The following is an 18,896-nucleotide window of genomic DNA, read 5'->3' as shown; positions in this document are numbered from 1 at the left end:
CCACCCTTTGTGTGAAAAAGTTACCCCTCAGATTCCTATTAAATCTTTTCACCTTGAACCTATGTCCTTTGGTCCTCAATTCCCCTACTCTGGGCAAAATACTCTACATTTACCCAATCTATTCCTCCAATGATTTTGTATACCTCTATAAGATCTCCCCTCATCCTCCTGTGCTCCATGGAATAGAGACCCAGCCTACTCAACCTCTCCCTATAGTTTACACCCTCTAGTCCTGGCAACATCCTCGTAAATCTTTTCTGAACTCTTTCAAGCTTGACAATATCTTTCCTGTAACATGGTGCCCAGAGCTGAACACAATATTCTAAATGCGGTCTCATCAACATCTTATACAACTGCAACATGACCTCCCAACTTCTATATTCAATAATCTGACTGATGAAGGCAACATCCTCACAACATCAGGGCTCCTACAATTTCCTCTCTAGTTTCCCGCAATGTCCTCGGATATTCTGATCAGCCCTGGAGATTTGTCAACCTTCAAACATGGCAGTACCCTCAGTATTTCTTTGACGGTAACCCTGACTGCTCTCAAGACACTTCCACTGACTGCCCCAAGTTCCTCCGTCCTACTGTCTTTCTCCTCGGTAAACACAGAGGAGAAATACTTATTGAGGACCTTGCCCATCTGCTGTGGCTCCACACAGAGGTGACCGCTTTGATTCCTGAGAGGTCCCGCTCTCTCTCTAGTTACCCTTTTCCCCCTTATGTATTTATAAAATCTTTTGGGATTGTCCTTAATGCTACACGTCAGAGCTATCTCCTGGCCCCTTTTTTTGTCCGGAGGCAGATGACAAATGACACTGTCATTTAGCCTATATACAGTAGCTTGATTATCTACCAAAATATATCCGTTCTCATTTCCATGTATTTGCTTGCATGACACCAGTAACAGAAGTAGCAAAATTGTAATAAATGTTTAAATAACTTGCACACAGACGGCAATGGGCTGTTATACACCATTTGAGTTGATGCGTGCATAGGTTGCTAAAGCAAGGCTTTGCTGAGGTTTACTTCCCTTGATTAGTCTAGCTCTGTCCTCCTGCTGATCCTTGACCCTAGTTCCAGCACAAAACTTTGGTCTGGCCACCCTGATCCAGAGGAACACACTTGTTTATCAGCCTGATAACATTTCTTTACTGTGATACGTTATTGTCCTGGACTTAATTTCTTATCTATATTGCCACTGACTCTTTTTCCAGAGGCTTTCGTCTTGAAAACCGGCCTTTTGTGTGGGACTTCATAGATGGGGAAGATATCTATTCTCTTCCCTTCAACCTTTACCGTTATAGTGGGGGGGAGGTCAACAAATTGGAAGTATAAGGATGGAGTTAAAGGGAAAGAGAGTATTGGAAAAGTTACGAAAGACAACCGAATTAATGGGTCGGAAAGTTCAAGAAGGGATAAGAGAGTAAGGTCAGGTAAAATAGGGACCGGTGTGAGAGGGGAGGTGAATAGCAAATTAAAAGTATTATATATGAATGCGCAAAGTATAAGAAATCAAGTGGATGAGCTTGAGGCTCAGTTAGAGATTGGTAGGTATGATGTTGTGGGAATTACAGAGACATGGCTGCAAGAGGATCAGAGCTGGGAACTGAATATTCAGGGTTATACGTCCTATCGAAAAGACAGACGGGTGGGCAGAGGGGGTGGGGTAGCTCTGTTGGTAAGGAATGAAATTCAGTCCTTTGCGAGGGGTGACATAGAATCAGAAGATGTAGAGTAATTGTGGATAGAATTGAGAAATTGTAAGGGTAAAAAGACACGAATGGGAATCTACAGGCCCCCAAACAGTAGCCTGGATATAGGGTGCAGGTTGCATCAGGCGTTAAAATTGGCATGTAACATAGGTAATGCTACGGTGGTTATGGGAGATTTCAATATGCAGGTAGACTGAGAAAATCAGGTTGGTACTGGACCCCAAGAAAGGGAGTTTGTTGAGTGCCTCCAAGATGGATTCTTAAAGCAGCTTGTACTGGAGCCAACCAGGGAGAAGGCAATTCTGGATTTAGTGTTTTGTAATGAACTGGATTTGATAAGGGAATTCAAAGTAAAGGAACCATTAGGATGTAACTTTAATGTGCAATTTGAGAGGGAGATGGTAAAATCGGAAGTGTCAGCATTGCAGTTGAACAAAGGGGACTATGGAGGCATGAGGGAGGAGCTGGCCAAAGTTGACTGGAAAGGGACCCTAGCAGGGATGACGGTGGAAAAGCAATGGCAAGAATTTCAGGGAATAATCCAGAAGATTCAAGATCATTTCATTCCAAAGAGGAGGAAAGATTCTAAGGGGAGTAAGAGGCAACCGTGGCTGACAAGGGAAGTCAAGGACAGTATAAAAATAAGAGAGAAGATGTATAACATAGCAAAGATGAGCGGGAATCCAGAGGATTGGGAAACTTTGAAAGATCAACAGAATGTAACTAAAAAGGCAATATGGGGAGAAAGGATGAAGTACGAAGGTAAGCTAGACAAGAATATAAAGGAGGATAGTAAATGCTTCTTTAGGTATGTGAAAAGGAAAAGATTAGTTAAGACAAATGTGGGTCCCTTGAAGAAAGAAACTGGTGAATTTATTATGGGGAACAAGGAAATGGCAGACGAGTTGAACAGGTACTTCACTAAGGAAGACACAAACAATCTCCCAGATGTACTAGGGGACAGAGGAACTGGGGTGACAGGGGAACTGAAGGAAATTCACATTAGTCAGGGAATGGTGTTGGGTAGACTGATGGGACTGAAGGCTGATAAATCCCCAGGGCCTGATGGTCTGCATCCCAGGGTACAAGGAGGTGGCTCTAGATTTAGTGGACGTATTGGCAATAATTTTCCAATGCTCTATAGACACTGGATCAGTTCCTGTGGATTGGAGGGTAGCTAATGTTATCCCACTTTTTATGAAAGGAGGGAGAGAGAAAGCAGGGAATTATAGACCAGTTAGCCTGACATCGGTGGTGGGGAAGATGCTGGAGTCAATTATTAAAGATGTAATAACAGCACATTTGGATAGCAGTAACAGGATCGGTCCAAGTCAGCATGGATTTACGAAGGGGAAATCTTGCTTGCCTAATCTGTTCACGGGATGGCGGGACGGTCATATGATGAAAGAATGGGTCGACTGGGCTTATATTCACTGGAATTTAGAAAGATGAGAGAGGATCTTATTGAAACATATAAGATTATTAATGGTTTGGACATGCTCAATGCAGGAAACATGTTCCCGATGTTGGGGGAGTCCAGAACCAGGGGCCACAGTTTAAGATTAAGTGGTAAACCATTTAGAACAGAGATTAGGAAAAACATTTTCACACAGAGAGTTGTGAATCTGTGGAATTCTCTGCCTCAGACGGTAGTGGAGGCCATTTCTCTGTTTGGTTTCAAGAGAGAATTGGATAGAGCTCTTAAAAATAGTCAGGGGATATGCGGAAAAGGCAGGAACGGGGTACTGAGTGTGGATGATCAGCCAGAATCACAGTGAATGACGGTGCTGGCTCGAAGGGCCGAATGGCCTACTCCTGCACCTATTATCTATTGTGATCATGGCTGATCATCCACAATCAGTAGCCTGTGCCTGCCTTCTCCCCATATCCCTTGATTCCGCTAGCCTCTAGTCATCCCCTGACGAGGCATGCTACATCCCTCAGTTTAACCTCCTCTGTCCCCAGCCAAACCTTTCATTTTCTTTTGCTTTGATTATTTCTATGCCATGTTGGTATACACCTCCAGATTCAGGGACAGTTTCTTCCCAGCTGTCATCAGGCAACTGAATCATCCTACTACAACCAGAGAGCAGTGCTGAACTACCATCTACCTCACTGGTGACCCTCGGACTATCCTTGTTCGGACTTTGCTGGCTTTACCCCGCACTAATCATCATTCCCTTTTCATGTATCTATACACTGTAAATGGCACGATCAGAATCATGTGTTGTCTTTCCACTGACTGGATAGCACGCAACAACAAAAAATTCACTGTATCTCCGTACACTGAACTAACTTTTGTTCCAACTATTTAAAAAAAAAAAAATTGGTCCTTTGATAGCTTTGGTCTGCACTCCATGATAGAAAGACTTTGTAATCTTCATTTTCACACTCCCTCCCCCCCCTTCTGTAACTTCAAAGACATGACCTGCTCAGTGTTTTCAGCCTGTTTGGAATTATTTCTGTCAGTATTAGGGTAATTGATCTCAATGTCAGTGTGAAAGATGTCTGGAAATTTATCATTACTAAAAGCAGTGCAATATTCACAAGGTTGTTAATTGTAAATGTGTACGTTATATAATTGTACGTCCAGGTTCAGGAATAGCTGCTTCCCCACAGCCATCAGGCTATTGAACTCAACTCAAACAAAACTCTGAACATTAATAGCCCATTATCTGTTTATTTGCACCGTATCTGTTTTATTTATTGATGTGTGTATATATTTATACAATGGTATATGGACACACTGATCTGTTCTGTATTTATGCCTTCTATATTCTGTTGTGCCGAAGCAAAGCAAGAATTTCATTGTCCTATCTGGGACACATGACAATCAACTCTCTTGGATATAGTAACATATAGTTAACAGTTAACAGTTTAGACACAATGCTGGAGTAACAGGCAGGACAGGCAGCATCTCTGGAGAGAAGGAACGGGCAACGTTTCGGGTCGAGACCCTTCTTCAGACTGATGTCAGGGGAGGGGGCGGGACAAAGATAGAATGTAGGTGGAGACAGTAAGACTCGTGGTAGAACTGGGAAGGGGAAGGGGATGGAGAGAGAATGCAAGGGCTATCTGAAGTTAGAGAAGTCAATGTTCATACTGCTGGGGTGTAACTACCCAAGCGAAATATGAGGTGCTGTTCCTCCAATTTGTGCTGGGCCTCACTCTGGAGGAGGCCCATCACAGAAAGGTAGGATTGGGAATGGGAGGGGGAGTTGAAGTGCTGAGCCACCGGGAGATCAGGTTGGTTAAGGCGGACTAAGCGGAGGTGTTCAGTGAAACGATCGCCGAGCCTGCGCTTGGTCTCACCGATGTAGAGAAGTTGACACCTGGAACAGCGGATACAGTAGATGAGGTTGGAGGAGGTTGGAGGAGGCGCAAATGAACCTCTGCCTCACCTGGAAAGACTGTTTGGGTCCTTGGATGGAGTCGAGAGGGGAGGTAAAGGGACAGGTGTTGCATCTCCTGCGGTTGCAGGACAAAGTACCTGGGGAGGGGGTGTTTTGGGTGGGATGGGACGAGTTGACACCTGGAACAGCGGATGCAGTTGATATTGACTCGGGGCAGCATTCAACCAAACGTATTCCCGGCTTATGAGAAGTAAATGAAACAGTAATGTGGCAGTAAGCAATGGCATTAACGTGACAGAACCTTAGGATGGGATTTTTCCAACCCCACTCACGTTTGTAATCAAACATGCCTATTATCTTTGCTTGATTCACAATTATCAGATAGGAAGATAGTACGTTGCTCTTAAAGAAAGCTGAGAAACTGGTTATTATTGAGCAATTAGCCTAATACTTGTGGTTGGGTAATTACTTTAGTCTGTAATTAAGAAGGAGGATTGAACACATTGAAAGTTTTCATAAGTATGTGGCAAAAGTAGGCCACATATTTTGTGGAAATGCAACCTACATATTTCACATATGGGGTGGTAGAACAGGCTTGAGGGGCTAAATGGCCTCTGGCGTCATATTCCGTTTGTTTTTGTTTTTTGCTTTAATAGCATTCTCATCAGCAAGGATTTATTTACACAGAGCCTTTGTCTCTCTGACTGTGCTTGCAGCCTTTGCAACATGTATACCATTTGGTTCTTCTTGCTTCTCTGTCTTTCTACCATAAGAGTGTCTGATCAGATTTGAAGGTGGGTGCCTTGTGGATGGATGTTTCCTGAATGTCCCTGACAATCCCTGTCATCCTCGGTGATTATTACATTCCATTCCCTTGTGTCATCCACATACATTGTTGATTTGACACGGGGCATATTTTCAATATACTGCTTGAAGGACAGGAGTCTTAATTGCAATGCTTCATAGTGTATAATCTGATTCTTTATCTGAGTTCCACCATTGGCCCCATCTATGTGAGCTGCTTTTCCTTTTGGGTATGGGTTTGATTACCGGATGTGATGTTCAGGGTGGTAAGGGATCAATGTGGTGGGATTCTTTCATCTCTTTGATCAAAGCTGTTGGTTTGATTGTGTGAATTGTGTGAATGGGTCTCAGTTCTTAAATGATCTTTATATAATCGTCACCTTCTTTGGATCTCAACAGGGAGATGATTTGGGGAAAGGGCTCAGGTTTCTGTGGGTGGGTATGTGAGAGCTCTTTTCAATTTACCCATCCTCAAGTCATCACATAAGGTCCAGTTTAAAGCCCTGTCCCACGGTACGAGTTCAGTCCAAGAGCTCTCCCGAGTTTAAAAAAAAAATTAAACTTGTGGTAAGCACGGAGAATGAACGTAGCGGGTACGTCGGAGCTCGGGGACGTCTCTTAGCGGCTCGTAACGCTAACGGCAGGTACTCGGGAAGACTCGCTAATGGCAGGTAAGCACGGGAAGGCTTGAGAAGATTTTTCAACATGTTGAAAAACAACACTGCTATCGTCATTGCTATCAATATGTTGAAAAATGTCCACGAGAGCCCCGAGTACCGACGAGCGGCCATTACCGTAAATCTGCGAGTTCAAATCGGGGCAAACTCGGGAGCGCTCTTGGAATGAACTCGTACCGTGGGACAGGGCTATTATTTGGGCATGGAGTGATGGATCGGGAAGGGCAGATTGGGAGTGGGAAAACATCTGTGGGATTGGAGAGGGAGGGGGAGGGGGAATGCTGGTCGGGAGTGGGCAGTGAACATTTTGGCAGTGCAGTGTCGGCAGGTCGGATGTGATGGTTCAGTCCCCGAGTGATGGCAAGTTGGGAGTGAGAATCACTTTGTGGCGAAGGTAGATCAGGAATGCCTCTGGTTGGCATTTGCATTGGAGCTGATCCTTGTTTCTTGGAGTCTGTTGTGCAGAACGCGCTCTGAATATCTAATATGATGCTCCATCTATTTATTAACCTCACTCAGGACTTGGCACAGGGCAGGCCTGTGGATTCTGGAGCAGCTATTTTAAGTACACCTCCTATCCAAAATGCCCCACCCATGGCTATTCCGTGTGGGAAACTGAGGAGTGCTAGTACATGTACAATCCAGTGTCCGGTTACGCTGACCCCAAGTTTCTTTCCCAACCGAGCACCCTAGCCCTCTCCGTCTCGCCAGACTGCTTACAAGAGAGATGATCAGTTTAACAAGGGGCCATTGGGCAGTGGCACTCTGAGGAGAGAAGGACAATGAAGGATGAGGCTAGACGACAGTGTTGAACCATGTCTGCCCTCTCTGTCTAGTCTGGTAACATCGTTTTCACGTGAAATACTTCATGCGTCTGTGTCAGCCCTTGTTGAAAATATCCCGGCCATCTTGGCCTGGTGCCCGCCCCAATCAGATGGATGCGTATTCTGGGACGGGGCTGATTTTGTCAAAATGACCTTTCGCCCCTTTCCATGGCGAAAGGTCATTTTTCATTCCTCATTCGTCCTGCAAGATATGTCGGGGCGGGATTGGGATGTGCCATGGTCGTTTATTGGCCTGGTGGCTCTAGGTTGGAGAGACCCAGAGTCTGTGTGAAATACCGGGGCTTTAAAATAAATGTGTTGACATTAGACGGGCCGTCCCTTACAAGGACGTGTTCCTCCTCGGCCTGGCCCTACCCTGCCCAGCCCTGCCCTGCCCAGCCCACATGCTGCTGGCTATTACAGGCCAGGATCGGGTGACAGGGCGGGATTGGTGCTGGGACTCGAAGGAATGCGATTGTGATATCTACTTGTCAGAGACGTCATGCTAATAAAATGAAAAGGAGCCTATTAATAACAATCATTGGCAACTCAAAGCGGGGCAGACGGAGAGAGAGAGACAGAGCTGAGTGGAGAGACCCCCTTTGATGTACTCTAGGGTGGATGGATTTTCTTCAGTCTCCTGTAAGTTATCCCTGTCTGTTATGTAACCGATTGGCTTTGTTGATGCCTCGGATGTACCGACGGGGTCGTGCGTGGTTGTTCTGTGTCTGATCTACTGATTTAAAAACTGAAGCCAAGATGTCAACAGACAAGACAGCTAGTTGATGCAGTCCTACTGTTGTGGAAAGTGACACGATCCCTCTCGAGCGATGTTGGCACGGTGCAAGGTCAACTAACTACAAATTGAGCCTATTCCGTCCATACTGCCCCGTTCCCTCACTGCATGGCACCGCTCCGTGGCTGCATGTCCCTAACGGCCAGTGTTTCTCTGAAACGCTGCTTCTCACTGTGTGAGTCATGTAAAACAAATCTTTGTTATGGTTCTCCGATGGTCCGGTTGTTTCCACAACAGTATGTGCTGCAGGTAACCACACTATTTTCCTGTCCCCCCCTGCTCTCTGGTGTCAGTCCCATTCTCCTCTGGAATATTGTGAGGGGGTGATGAGGGGATTGCAGATTAGTTAGGCAGTGTTGATGGACGAGGCGTATCATTTACATTTCATCGATGAGATTGTGCTCAATCCTGAAGAGTGTTCTCTCTTCTCATTTTCGAGGAACTCCCACATAATCGCACGCTTCGGTCGTTGAAATCTAAGTGTTGCTGCATTTGACGGCTCTGAAGCTTTGTCAGGATGGGGGAGGTCCTTGATGTGATTCCCAGCAGGTCCAGGTCCCAGGGTGCCGAGCACCGTCTCTCTGTTGACAAGGTGCAATAACAACCTGCCTGGTAAACAGGTGATCGCAGCCTCCCGGTGCTGAGTGTGGGCTCCGTCACTCTCTGTAGGAAGACCTCCCTCCATTGCACACCGGGGAAGAGGACATAGAAAGTGGAATACTCCTGAGGTTGCCCGTGAGTGTCCGTGTCAGGTGCATTGAGAGCAGGGTGAGTAATCCAATCTCCTTTCCATCTTCCTCCCATGCTGTCAGATTTAGTCCCTCTTGTCAGCTGTTCTGCTCCTCGCTTTTTCCATCATTTGTCTGGGTGCGGTTTGTGACTAAAGGATAGTCCGCCTTCGCTGGTGTTTCCAGCTCCACTGGGACCAGAGGGTTATTCCCCGTGGCTGCCAACGTGGGCTGTTTACTGTCAAGGTGGCAGTGTAACCTGTCAGCAATGCTGATTCATCCATGGCCATGTCCTGAAGGTTACATTTGCTCCGCATTAGGGATAAATGACAGCTCTATACTCTGCAGGAACACCACCTCTACCACCCCCGCTGTGTACAGACTGCACCTCCCTTCCACACTGGAACACTCCCTTAACCATCCCCTCACTCTTTTCACGTTCTTCACCTGAACTCACTTCCCTCTGCAGTGTGTGAGTGTGCTGGTAGCGGGAGTAAGGAGGGGTGGAGGTGTCTGTGTATGTGCCCGTCAATGCGTGCCTGCCCAGAGCTGGCAGTGTATGTGCACACAGGACCTGGTTCAGGAAGGGGAATGGATTCTGCACTGGGAACTAGATCTGTGGATCATGTGGAGTGAGCCAGCTCTATATGTCTATCTGTGTGTTCACATGTGCATGCCGACAGGGCTGTGTGTGTGTGTGTGTGCGCGCATGCTCTGGGAGATGGTTCTATTTGTGTACACGTGGGGAGCTGCTTGTCTGATTAGTGTGTTTGCACAGAAGATGCTGTCTGTATGCACATACAAGGTAAGATGGTCGTGTGTGCGTGTGTTTGCGTGTATGTAGGGAGAACTGGCTAAGTGTATGCACTTGGGAAGCCAGAATTGTGAGTGCGGATTCAGTTGGAACAGTTGTAAGAGTGTTCATGCACTGTGTGGGTGTGAGCCAGATCTGTGTGTGTGTGCACTCATATGCCTTGGGAGCTTGGCTATATACATGTACTTGGTGAGCTAGCTCTGGGGCATGTGTAGATGAGTGCACACCTACATCTGGGCCCATGCGCGTGCTGCATGCAGGGGTAGCTGGCTCGGTGTGGCTATGTTCTGGGAGCTAATTCTGCGTGTGCACACACAAAAAGTTGATCCTCACCTCCTCAGGAGGTGTGGTGGCCATCTTTGTGTAAATGTGTGTATGCATGATGTTAGCTGTGTGAGTGCACACAGAGGGCGTGCATGTAGGGGAGGTTAGCTATGTGTTTGTGCCTGTCACCTTATCCACAGATAGTTGTGAGTGTGCCTGCATATAAGTGGGCAGATGTGTGTGCATGTGTAGGGGAAGCTGGTTGTGTCTGTTGATGTACACACACACACACGTATACCTGCAGGAGTCCGCTGCTCCTGTTCAATGCGTGTGCCTGTTCATCGCCAATAGCCCTTGAGAAAATGACGGTGAACTGCTTTTTGAACCGTTGCTGTCCTTGAGGATTGAGTATACCCACACGCTGTTTAGTTTAGTTTAGAGATACAGAGCAGAAACAGGCCCTTTGGCCCACCGTGCCCGCGCCAACCAGCGATCTCCGCACACTAACACTGACCTACACACACTCGGTGAAATTTACAAACCTGTACGTCTTTGGAGTGTGGAAGGAAACCGGAGTACCCAGAGAATGCCCACGCGGGTTACGGGGAGAACGTGCAAACTCCGTACAGACCTGTAGTCAGGATGGAACCCGGGTTTCTGGCGCTGCAAGGCATTAACTCTACCGCTGTGCCACCGTGCCACCCCGTTAGTGATGGAGTTGCCTGGTTTTGACCCACTGACAATGGAGGAATGGGTAATATATAATGTTTACCATTATAATGGCCCTCCATAATGTTTTGGACAAAGACCCATCATTTATTTATTTACCTCTGTGCTCCGTAATTTGAGATTTGTAATAGAACAAAAATCACATGTGGTTAAAGTGCACATTGTCAGATTTTAATAAAGGCCATTTTTATACACATATTTTTGTGGCTAACCAGTGGTTTGCATCTTCAAGTGTAGCCTCTGTATTTCTGTTTTTCCTGTAGTCTTCTGCGGACAGTGGTCATTGACAAATCCACATTTGACTCCTGAAGAGTGTTTCTGATCTGTCTGACAGGTATTTGGGGATTTTTCTTTATTACAGAGACAATTCTTCTGTCATCAGCTGCGTAGGTCTTCCTTGGCCTGCCAGTCCCTTTGCGATTAGTAAGCCCACCAGTGCTCTCTTTCTTCTTAATGATGTTCCTAACAGTTGATTTTGGTAAGCCTAAGGTTTGGCTGATGTCTCTAACAGTTTTATTCTTGGTTCTCAGTCTCACAATGGCTTCTTTGACTTTCATTGGCGCAACTTTAGTCTTCATGTTGATAAACAGCAATAAAAGTTTCCAAAGGTGATGGAAAGACTGGAGGAAGGACTGGGTGTTGAGAGCTCTCTTATACCTGCATTAAGGAGGCAATGATTACGCACCTGAGCAATTACAAACACCTGTGAAGCCATGTGTCCCAAACATTATGGTGCCCTGAAATGGGGGGACTATGTATAAACACAGCTGTAATTTCTACATGGTGAAACCAAAATGTATAAAAATACCCTTTAATAAAATCTGACAATGTGCACTTTAACCGCATGTGATATATTTTATTACAAATCTCAAATTGTGGAGTACAGAGACAAATAATTAAATGATGGGTCTTTGTCCCAAACATTATGGAGGATACTGTATGTTCAAATCAGGAGGGTGTGTGGCTTGGAGGGTAACTTCTAGCTGGTGATATTTACATACTTTGACTGCCCTTCTGGCTAATAGAGGTGGTGGGTTTAGAGGGTGTTGAGTAAGGAGTCTTGGTGAGTTACTGCAGTGCATCCTTTAGCTGGTACAATGCTGTTACTGTGCGTTGTCGAATGCATGCTTGTAGTTGGGTCGCTCATCAAGCTGGCTGTTATATCCTGCGTGCGAGTTGTTGAAACTGAAGTGGAGAGTATCCCAGCTATCTCCTGACATGAACCTTACAGATGGTTAACAGTTTAAGGATAAGAGGGGTCACAGTTTAAGGATAAGAGGGGTCACAGTTTAAGGATAAAGGGGAAATCTTTTAGGACCGAGATGAGGAAAACTTTTTTCACACAGAGAGTGGTGAATCTCTGGAATTCTCTCCCACAGAAGGTAGTTGAGGCCAGTTCATTGGCTATATTTAAGAGGGAGTTAGATGTGGCCCTTGTGGCTAAAGGGATCAGGGGGTATGGAGAGAAGGCAGGTACAGGATACTGAGTTGGATGATCAGCCATGATCATATTGAATGGCGGTGCAGGCTCGAAGGGCCGAATGGCCTACTCCTGCACCTATTTTCTATGTTTCTATGTTAACAGGCGTTAGGGAATTAGGAGGTGCGTTACACCCCACAGGATTCCTGCTCTTGAAGCAGCATTATGTAAATGGCTGCAGCAGTTCAGTTTCTGATCCATGGCAACTCCCAGAGTAGTGGCAGTGGGAGATCCAGTGATGGTAATGCCATTGAACATCAGGGGCTGACAGCTAGATTTTCACTTGTGGGATATCTTCGGTGTGTAGAGGGAGCTGACTGTTTGCGGCTGTGCAGGTTTCTATGCTAGATCTGCACCTCTACATATTCATGTGTAGGAAGGAAGTGCAGATGCTGGATTACACCGAAGATAGACACAAAATGCTGGAGTAACTCAGCGGGACAGGCAGCATCTGTGGGGAGAATGAATGGGTGATGTTTCGTGTCGAGACCCTGCTTCAGACGTCTGAAGAAGGGTCTCGATCCGAAACGTCACCCGTTCCTTCTCTCCACAGATGCTGCCTGTCCCGTTGAATGACTCCTATATATATTTACATGTGTTGGCTGCATGTGCATGCAGCAGAAGAGTTGCTTATCTGTATTTGTACAGCATCAAACCGCTCATGTGTGTCTTTGTGACATGTCACGGGGTGACGCCTGTATGGTCGTGAGTAGTCGCCCAAAGAGTCAAACCTTTTTCTGGTCGCCGCTGGATTTTCAACATGTTGAAAATTTTCGGAGACCTGCTGCGACTATGACGGGTGCCAGCAAGTCGCCGAAAAAAATTGCGTAAGTGGGACAGGCCCTTAAGGTGTGAAATTTATCAAATACTTTTTGAAAGCCCATATATATCTCGTCACAAACCTTTCTCCCATTGTTTCTGGAACTTTCCCCACCACCCAGGTAAAATTGACCAATGAGTAATGTATGCCCTTTTCAATTCCTTGAGCACCACCCCTGAATCTCTGGAAGATTATGGCCAGAATCTCTGGAATTTCCTTCCTTCCCTCGTGAACCAAGGTTGCATCCAATCTAGACCAGGAGATTTATCCACTGTACAGCTGGCCTCTCTAAAGCCTCCCCCTAATCAACCTTCAACCCATCCAGAATCTTGAACACCTCTTTCTTTGCTATGAGTCCAGTAAAGCTCCTTGGTGAAGACTGATGTGAAGTCCTCTTTCTGTACTTCAGTCATTCGTTCTGCCTCCATGTGTAATTACCTTCCTTGTTTCTGACCAGTCCCATCTTAAAATCCTTTCTCGTGCACATGCCTTTACAATATTTTTGGATTCACCTTGGCTGCTACTCTTTCCTCGTTGCCTCTCATTTCCATTTTTACCCATAATTTGTTGATTGACTTTGTGCAATCCATCCCTCCCTTGTGTTAACAGCTTGCCTCTGTCTGTCCTGTATTTTTTACCCGGTTTTATTTCTTTAGTTATCGGTGGAATCTCAGTTTAATTTCCCTACCTATCTCCCTCGTGGAAATTTGCCTAAACTACGGCAAAAGCATTTCTAACTTTAAGTCCTCTCATTATTCAATCAAAAAATACAAACTAGTTAGCCTAGCACTTGTTATTGAGTAATGATGAAGAAAATAAATGGTTGAATATCTTTAAAATGTTCTGTTGTTCAGAGGTACGATAGCTAACATGGATTTGTAACTGGTAGGATTTAGATAGCTAACCTTTTCGGAAGATATATATACATGCACACGCATGCATTTTCAAAGTTAATAGGGGATCTAGTGGATGGCACCATGGCGCAGCAGTAGAGTCGCTGCCTTGCAGCGCCGGAGACCCAGGTTCAACCCCGACTATAGGCGCTGTCTGTACAGAGTTTGTACATTCTCCCCGTGACCGCGTGGGTTTTCTCCGAGATCTTCAGTTTCCTCCCACACTCCGAAGACGTACAGGTTTTGTAGGTAAATTGGCTTGGTATAAGTGTAAATTGTCCTTGGTGTGTGTAGGATAGTGTTAATGTGCAGGGATTAACAGTTTGCGGGGATCGCTGGTCGGTGCGGACTCGGCGGGCCTAAGGGCTTGCTTCCGTGTTGTACCATTACACTAATCTGAGATTGATGACAATGTATCTGTAAAATGATGAGTAGCTAGAAACTAGTTCACTCTCCATGGAATGAAGAATTCTATCAAGTTGTGGCTGTTCTTCCCTGAAGGACCACACAAGATTGTTGATTATTTCTTTCTCATTGCACTGGGCAGCGGTGGCTTGTTCTCTAGTCTGTCTGCAGTGAATCATCCTAAATAACCATCATGTACACTTCTTCTACTTCCAATTTATATTGTAAAACCGAATGCTGATTTGTGACAGCTTTGCAAGACACTGTTATTCAGTCCACAAGGCTGATCCAATGTTTCCAGTTGCCCGACACTCCATCCCACTCCTACTGTGACCTCTGCATGTGGTTATTGCAAAGAACAAACACTTCTTGTGCAAGAGCTCCAAAGACCCTCTGTGAATCGGTTTTCTGTAATCCCCCCCCCCCCCCCACACACACTTAAACAATATTCTGCTGTTCTACTCTTCATTGTACCAATATTCTGCTGTTCAACCACATTGTACCTGTGAACATATGTCCGTTGCATGTTTGCACACTGCTCACAACTTGCTCTCTGTTCTATTCCTGTATCTGAGCAAATGTAGCTACAATGCATTCACCCTCTCAACTGACATTAATGTAAGTTATAAATAGCTGAAGCTGTATTCCTCGTCCCAATGGCATTTCTCTGCTTACTAACCTGAAGATGATTCATATATCCCAGCTCTATTGTCTGTAGCCAATTCTGTACCCATTCTAATTTTTTTCAAATTTTGAGATACAAGGATATTCAAATGCATGTGTGTGTATCTGTACACGTCACTAAAAACTAACACAACTTCCAAAAAAATGTATACGTTGGCCGTGAAAATTTGAATACAAAAGCATCCGTGCCTTAATACACTAATGTAGTCCTTGACGAGACTTTTCCTGGGGTATTGTGTACAGTTTTGGTCTCCTTACCTCTGAAAAACAGATTTACTAGATAGAGAGGGAGTGCAGTGCAAACTCACCAGAGTAGTTCCTGGGATATTTGGTCCATTATATTGTGTAGGTTTCACTTCTATTCTTTGAAGTTTAGAAGAATGGCAGGAAACAACGTTGAAACAAAATGCATTCTGAAAGGGCACAACAGGACATTTCCTCGTGGTTAGGAACCAAGGCTCACAGCGTAAACTTAAGGGGTCAACCATTCAAGGCAGAGAAAAGGAAAAGCATTTACATACCGGCGGTAATTCTTTGGAATTCCCGAAGGGGCTAGGGTCGGAAAATGATTTCTGACGATAGAATGGCAGAGCAGGCTTGAGGAGCTGCATAACCCATACCTAGTCCAATCGAGTCTCTGTAATCATTTCGTAAATGTAGTAATGCTGGCTCGAAGGGCCGAATGGCCTACTCCTGCACCTATTGTCTATTGATTCCTTTAGCCCTAAGAGCTAAATCTAATTCTCTCTTGAAAACATCCAGTGAATTGGCCTCCACTGCCTTCTGAGGCGGAGAATTCAACAGTTTCACGACTCTTTGAGTGAAGAAGTTTTTCTTCATCTCAGTCCTAAATGGCCTACCCCTTATTCTTAAACTGTGACCCCTGGATCTGGACTCCCCCAACATCGGGAACATTTTTCCTGCATCTCGCCTGTCCAATCCTTTAAGAATTTTATATGTTTCTATAAGATCCCCTCTCCCTCTCATCCTAAATTCCAGTGAATACAAGCCCAGTCGAACCATTCTTTCATCATATGTCAGTCCCACCATCCCGGGAATTAACCTGGTGAACCTACCTACACTCCCTCAATAGCAAGAATGTCCTTCCTCAAATTAGGAGTCCACAATTGCACACATGGAACATGGAGAAGTACAGCACATGAACGGGCTTTTCACCCCATAATGTCTATGCTGAACACGATGCCAAACTAAACTCATCTCATCTCATCTGCCTCACATGATCCATACCCGTCCATTCCCTGCGCACCCCTGTGCCCATCTAAAAGCCTCTTAAACACCGCTATTGTAACTTCCACCAGCAGCATGTTTCAGGAATCAAATTCTTAAAGAACTCTGATCTTATTCCAGTAAAGGTCAGCGGCTGCAGAAGTTTGGGGGACAACATCCCACCTAATAGCACATGACAGCATTCTGAATATCAGACATTTTAGCACTGCTAGCCTCTCGCACTACATGTCCAGCAATGAGCATAACACAAACTGCTGGAGGGACAGGCAGCATCCGTAGAAGGAAAGGGACTGGCCACATTTCAGACCGGGACCCTTCTGAGTTTCTCGAACAGCTTATTGCTCAAGATCCCAGGCAGTCTCTTATGTTTACATTTTCAGCACTCATAGTTCTGCTTTAATCTCTCTCTTGCTGGTATTTACACATTTCCTTATTTTCGCTTATTATTCATTAGCCTTCATCACCCTCTCTCAGACAGCATCATTGTGACTAGTGTCATTCAATCTCTTCTGCCCTCCACTCCATCACAGGCAATCCCTTTTATTCTCATTCTTCTCCCACCAATCCTATCCACCCCGTCTTTGCAACCGAAAAACATTTTAAATCTCCAACCAAAAATGGGGTTAGTGTAAATGGATACTCGATGAATGGTGTAACAGTGGCTAGACCTATATGCAATGCACAAAGTACTGGAGTAACTCAACAGGTCAGGCAGCATCCCAGGAGAATATGGGTGAGGTGAAGGTTTGGGTCGGGAACCTTCTTTGGACTGATTGTGGGGGGGGGAGGGGAAAAAGCTGGAAGGGAGGAGGGACTGGACATCGTTTATGACAGGCAGATGGTTGGACAAAGGCCAGACATCAAAAGACAAAGGTGTGAGACAAAAGGATTGAAGAGTTGTAAGAATGACGTTCCCAATGGGAAGTCCAGGACCAGAGGCGCACCCTTGGGATTTGGTGGACCACTGAGAATCTAGCTGAGCTTAGAACTGGGTTGAAGCAAAATATCTTCCTCCAGAGATGGTGAATGTCAAATTCTCCACCATCGGCACAGGAGGCCAAGTCATTAAATATATTGGAGGAGGAGGAAGAAGATGCATTTGATTGGGGGATATAGAGAGCAGGCGGGCATAGGCTACTGCTGAATGGTGAAGCAGGGCCAAAGGGACCGAATGGCCTACTGGTGCTCCTATTTTCTTTGTAAAGACATCTTCTACACAAAATGTTCGAACGTGTCTTACAGCAGGGCAATAAATGATGGAACTCACTGGAATTTAGAAGGATGAGAGGGAATCTTATGGAAACGTATAAAATTATAAAAGGACTGGACAAGCTACATGGAGGAAAAATGTTCCCAATGATGGGGGAATCCACAACCAGGGGGGCACAGTCTAAGAATAATGGGGAGGCCATTTAAAACTGAGATGAGAAGAAACATTTTCACCTTGAAAGTTGTGAATTTGTGGAACTCTCTGCCACAGACGGCAGTAGAGGCCAAATCACTGGATGAATTTAAAAGAGAGTTAAGGGCCTGTCCCACTTGGCCGTCATTTGCGTGTCACACAGATGGCGCGCGAAGATTTTGTACATCCCAAAATCCTGCGCCGCCGCCCGTCACTGCCTATGTCATCACGCACCATGCGTGTGTAATGCGCACCATGCACACATCACGTACGTAAACGATGTTGCGTAAATTACGAGCAAATGACGGCCAAGACGGGACAGGCCCTTTAGATAGAGCTTTGGGGCTAGCTGAATCAGGGGATATGGGAAGGCAGGCACGGGTTACTGATTGTGGATGATCAGCAATGATCACTATGAATGGCTCGAAGGGCCAAATGAACTCCACCTGCACCTATTTTCTATGGTTTCTATGAATCGGAAATGCTCAGAGCTAGCAAAGCCCCAGTGGGCCGAATGGCCACCCATGCTGTAAGGGGGGTATGAGTTGCACCAAAATTCACCCCAATGTCACTGAAATCTTTTGTAATTTAGTGTATTACAATGAACCTTCCTTGCTGCTCCAAGGTATTATAAAGCCCATGGCCGTCTGTTCTTCCATTTGAGAAGGTGCTTTGCATTGTATGGTTAACGGCTCTGGAGTTGCTGGCATGCGGATGTTGCGGTGGCTGCCGAACAAGTGACCATTCTCCTCGCCACACCTCAGCAGGCAGGTCACTGGGAGTGCCCTCTTTGCCACTGCATGCCGCCTGTGACACGGTGCCTCACTTCATGACATTTCTCCTCCAGCAGCAGAAATAAAAAGCCGCCAAGATTCTGTGCTGCAAGGAAACAGCTGCCATGTCAGTGGCGAGGGAAGGTGGAACAGGAGAAAGCTTCTGGGAGGTTAGTGAAGACCTCTGGTCAATTCTCCTCACCTGCGACCTTTTCCCCCATTCTCCTCCCCTCCCCCTCCTTATTTAGCCCTCAGATTTCCTCTCCACAGACTTTACAGCTACATTTCCTCCCATCCCCTTCTCAAGCCAGCATCTCTCGACCCCTTGCCTCTCCTCCCGGCCCAACACTGAGCTGTTCCTTCACTTCCCCACAGCACTGGTCTCCCCTTTCTGATCCATTCTTCTTCCTGCATCTCAGATTCTTTCTCTGCCCACCCCTTCTCTGATAGCCAATAGACAATAGGTGCAGGAGTAGGCCATTCG

General features: G+C 45.8%; 1 protein-coding gene across 15 annotated transcripts in view; it reads left to right on the top strand.

Annotated features, from left to right (window-relative positions):
* Positions 1-18,896, top strand: part of pacsin3 (protein kinase C and casein kinase substrate in neurons 3) — a 53,510-nt gene that overhangs the window by 9,278 nt on the left and 25,336 nt on the right. For 3 of the 15 annotated variants that reach the window (XM_033038418.1, XM_033038417.1, XM_033038404.1), the window contains exons 1-2: positions 7,906-8,018; positions 18,487-18,582. In XM_033038418.1, the coding sequence (XP_032894309.1) occupies positions 18,538-18,582 (45 nt within the window). In that variant the 5' untranslated portion in view covers positions 7,906-8,018; positions 18,487-18,537. Of the gene's footprint in view, positions 1-7,905; positions 8,019-8,841; positions 8,941-18,486; positions 18,583-18,896 lie in introns of those variants that run through there. The other 12 variants (XM_033038405.1, XM_033038406.1, XM_033038416.1 and 9 more) reach the window with 7 other exon arrangements.

Source organism: Amblyraja radiata, chromosome 20 (assembly GCF_010909765.2).
Source record: "Amblyraja radiata isolate CabotCenter1 chromosome 20, sAmbRad1.1.pri, whole genome shotgun sequence".
Taxonomy (NCBI): Eukaryota; Metazoa; Chordata; class Chondrichthyes; order Rajiformes; family Rajidae; genus Amblyraja; species Amblyraja radiata.
The sequence above is the reverse complement of the archived record's forward strand: the minus strand, read 5'-3'. Positions and strand labels throughout refer to the sequence as shown.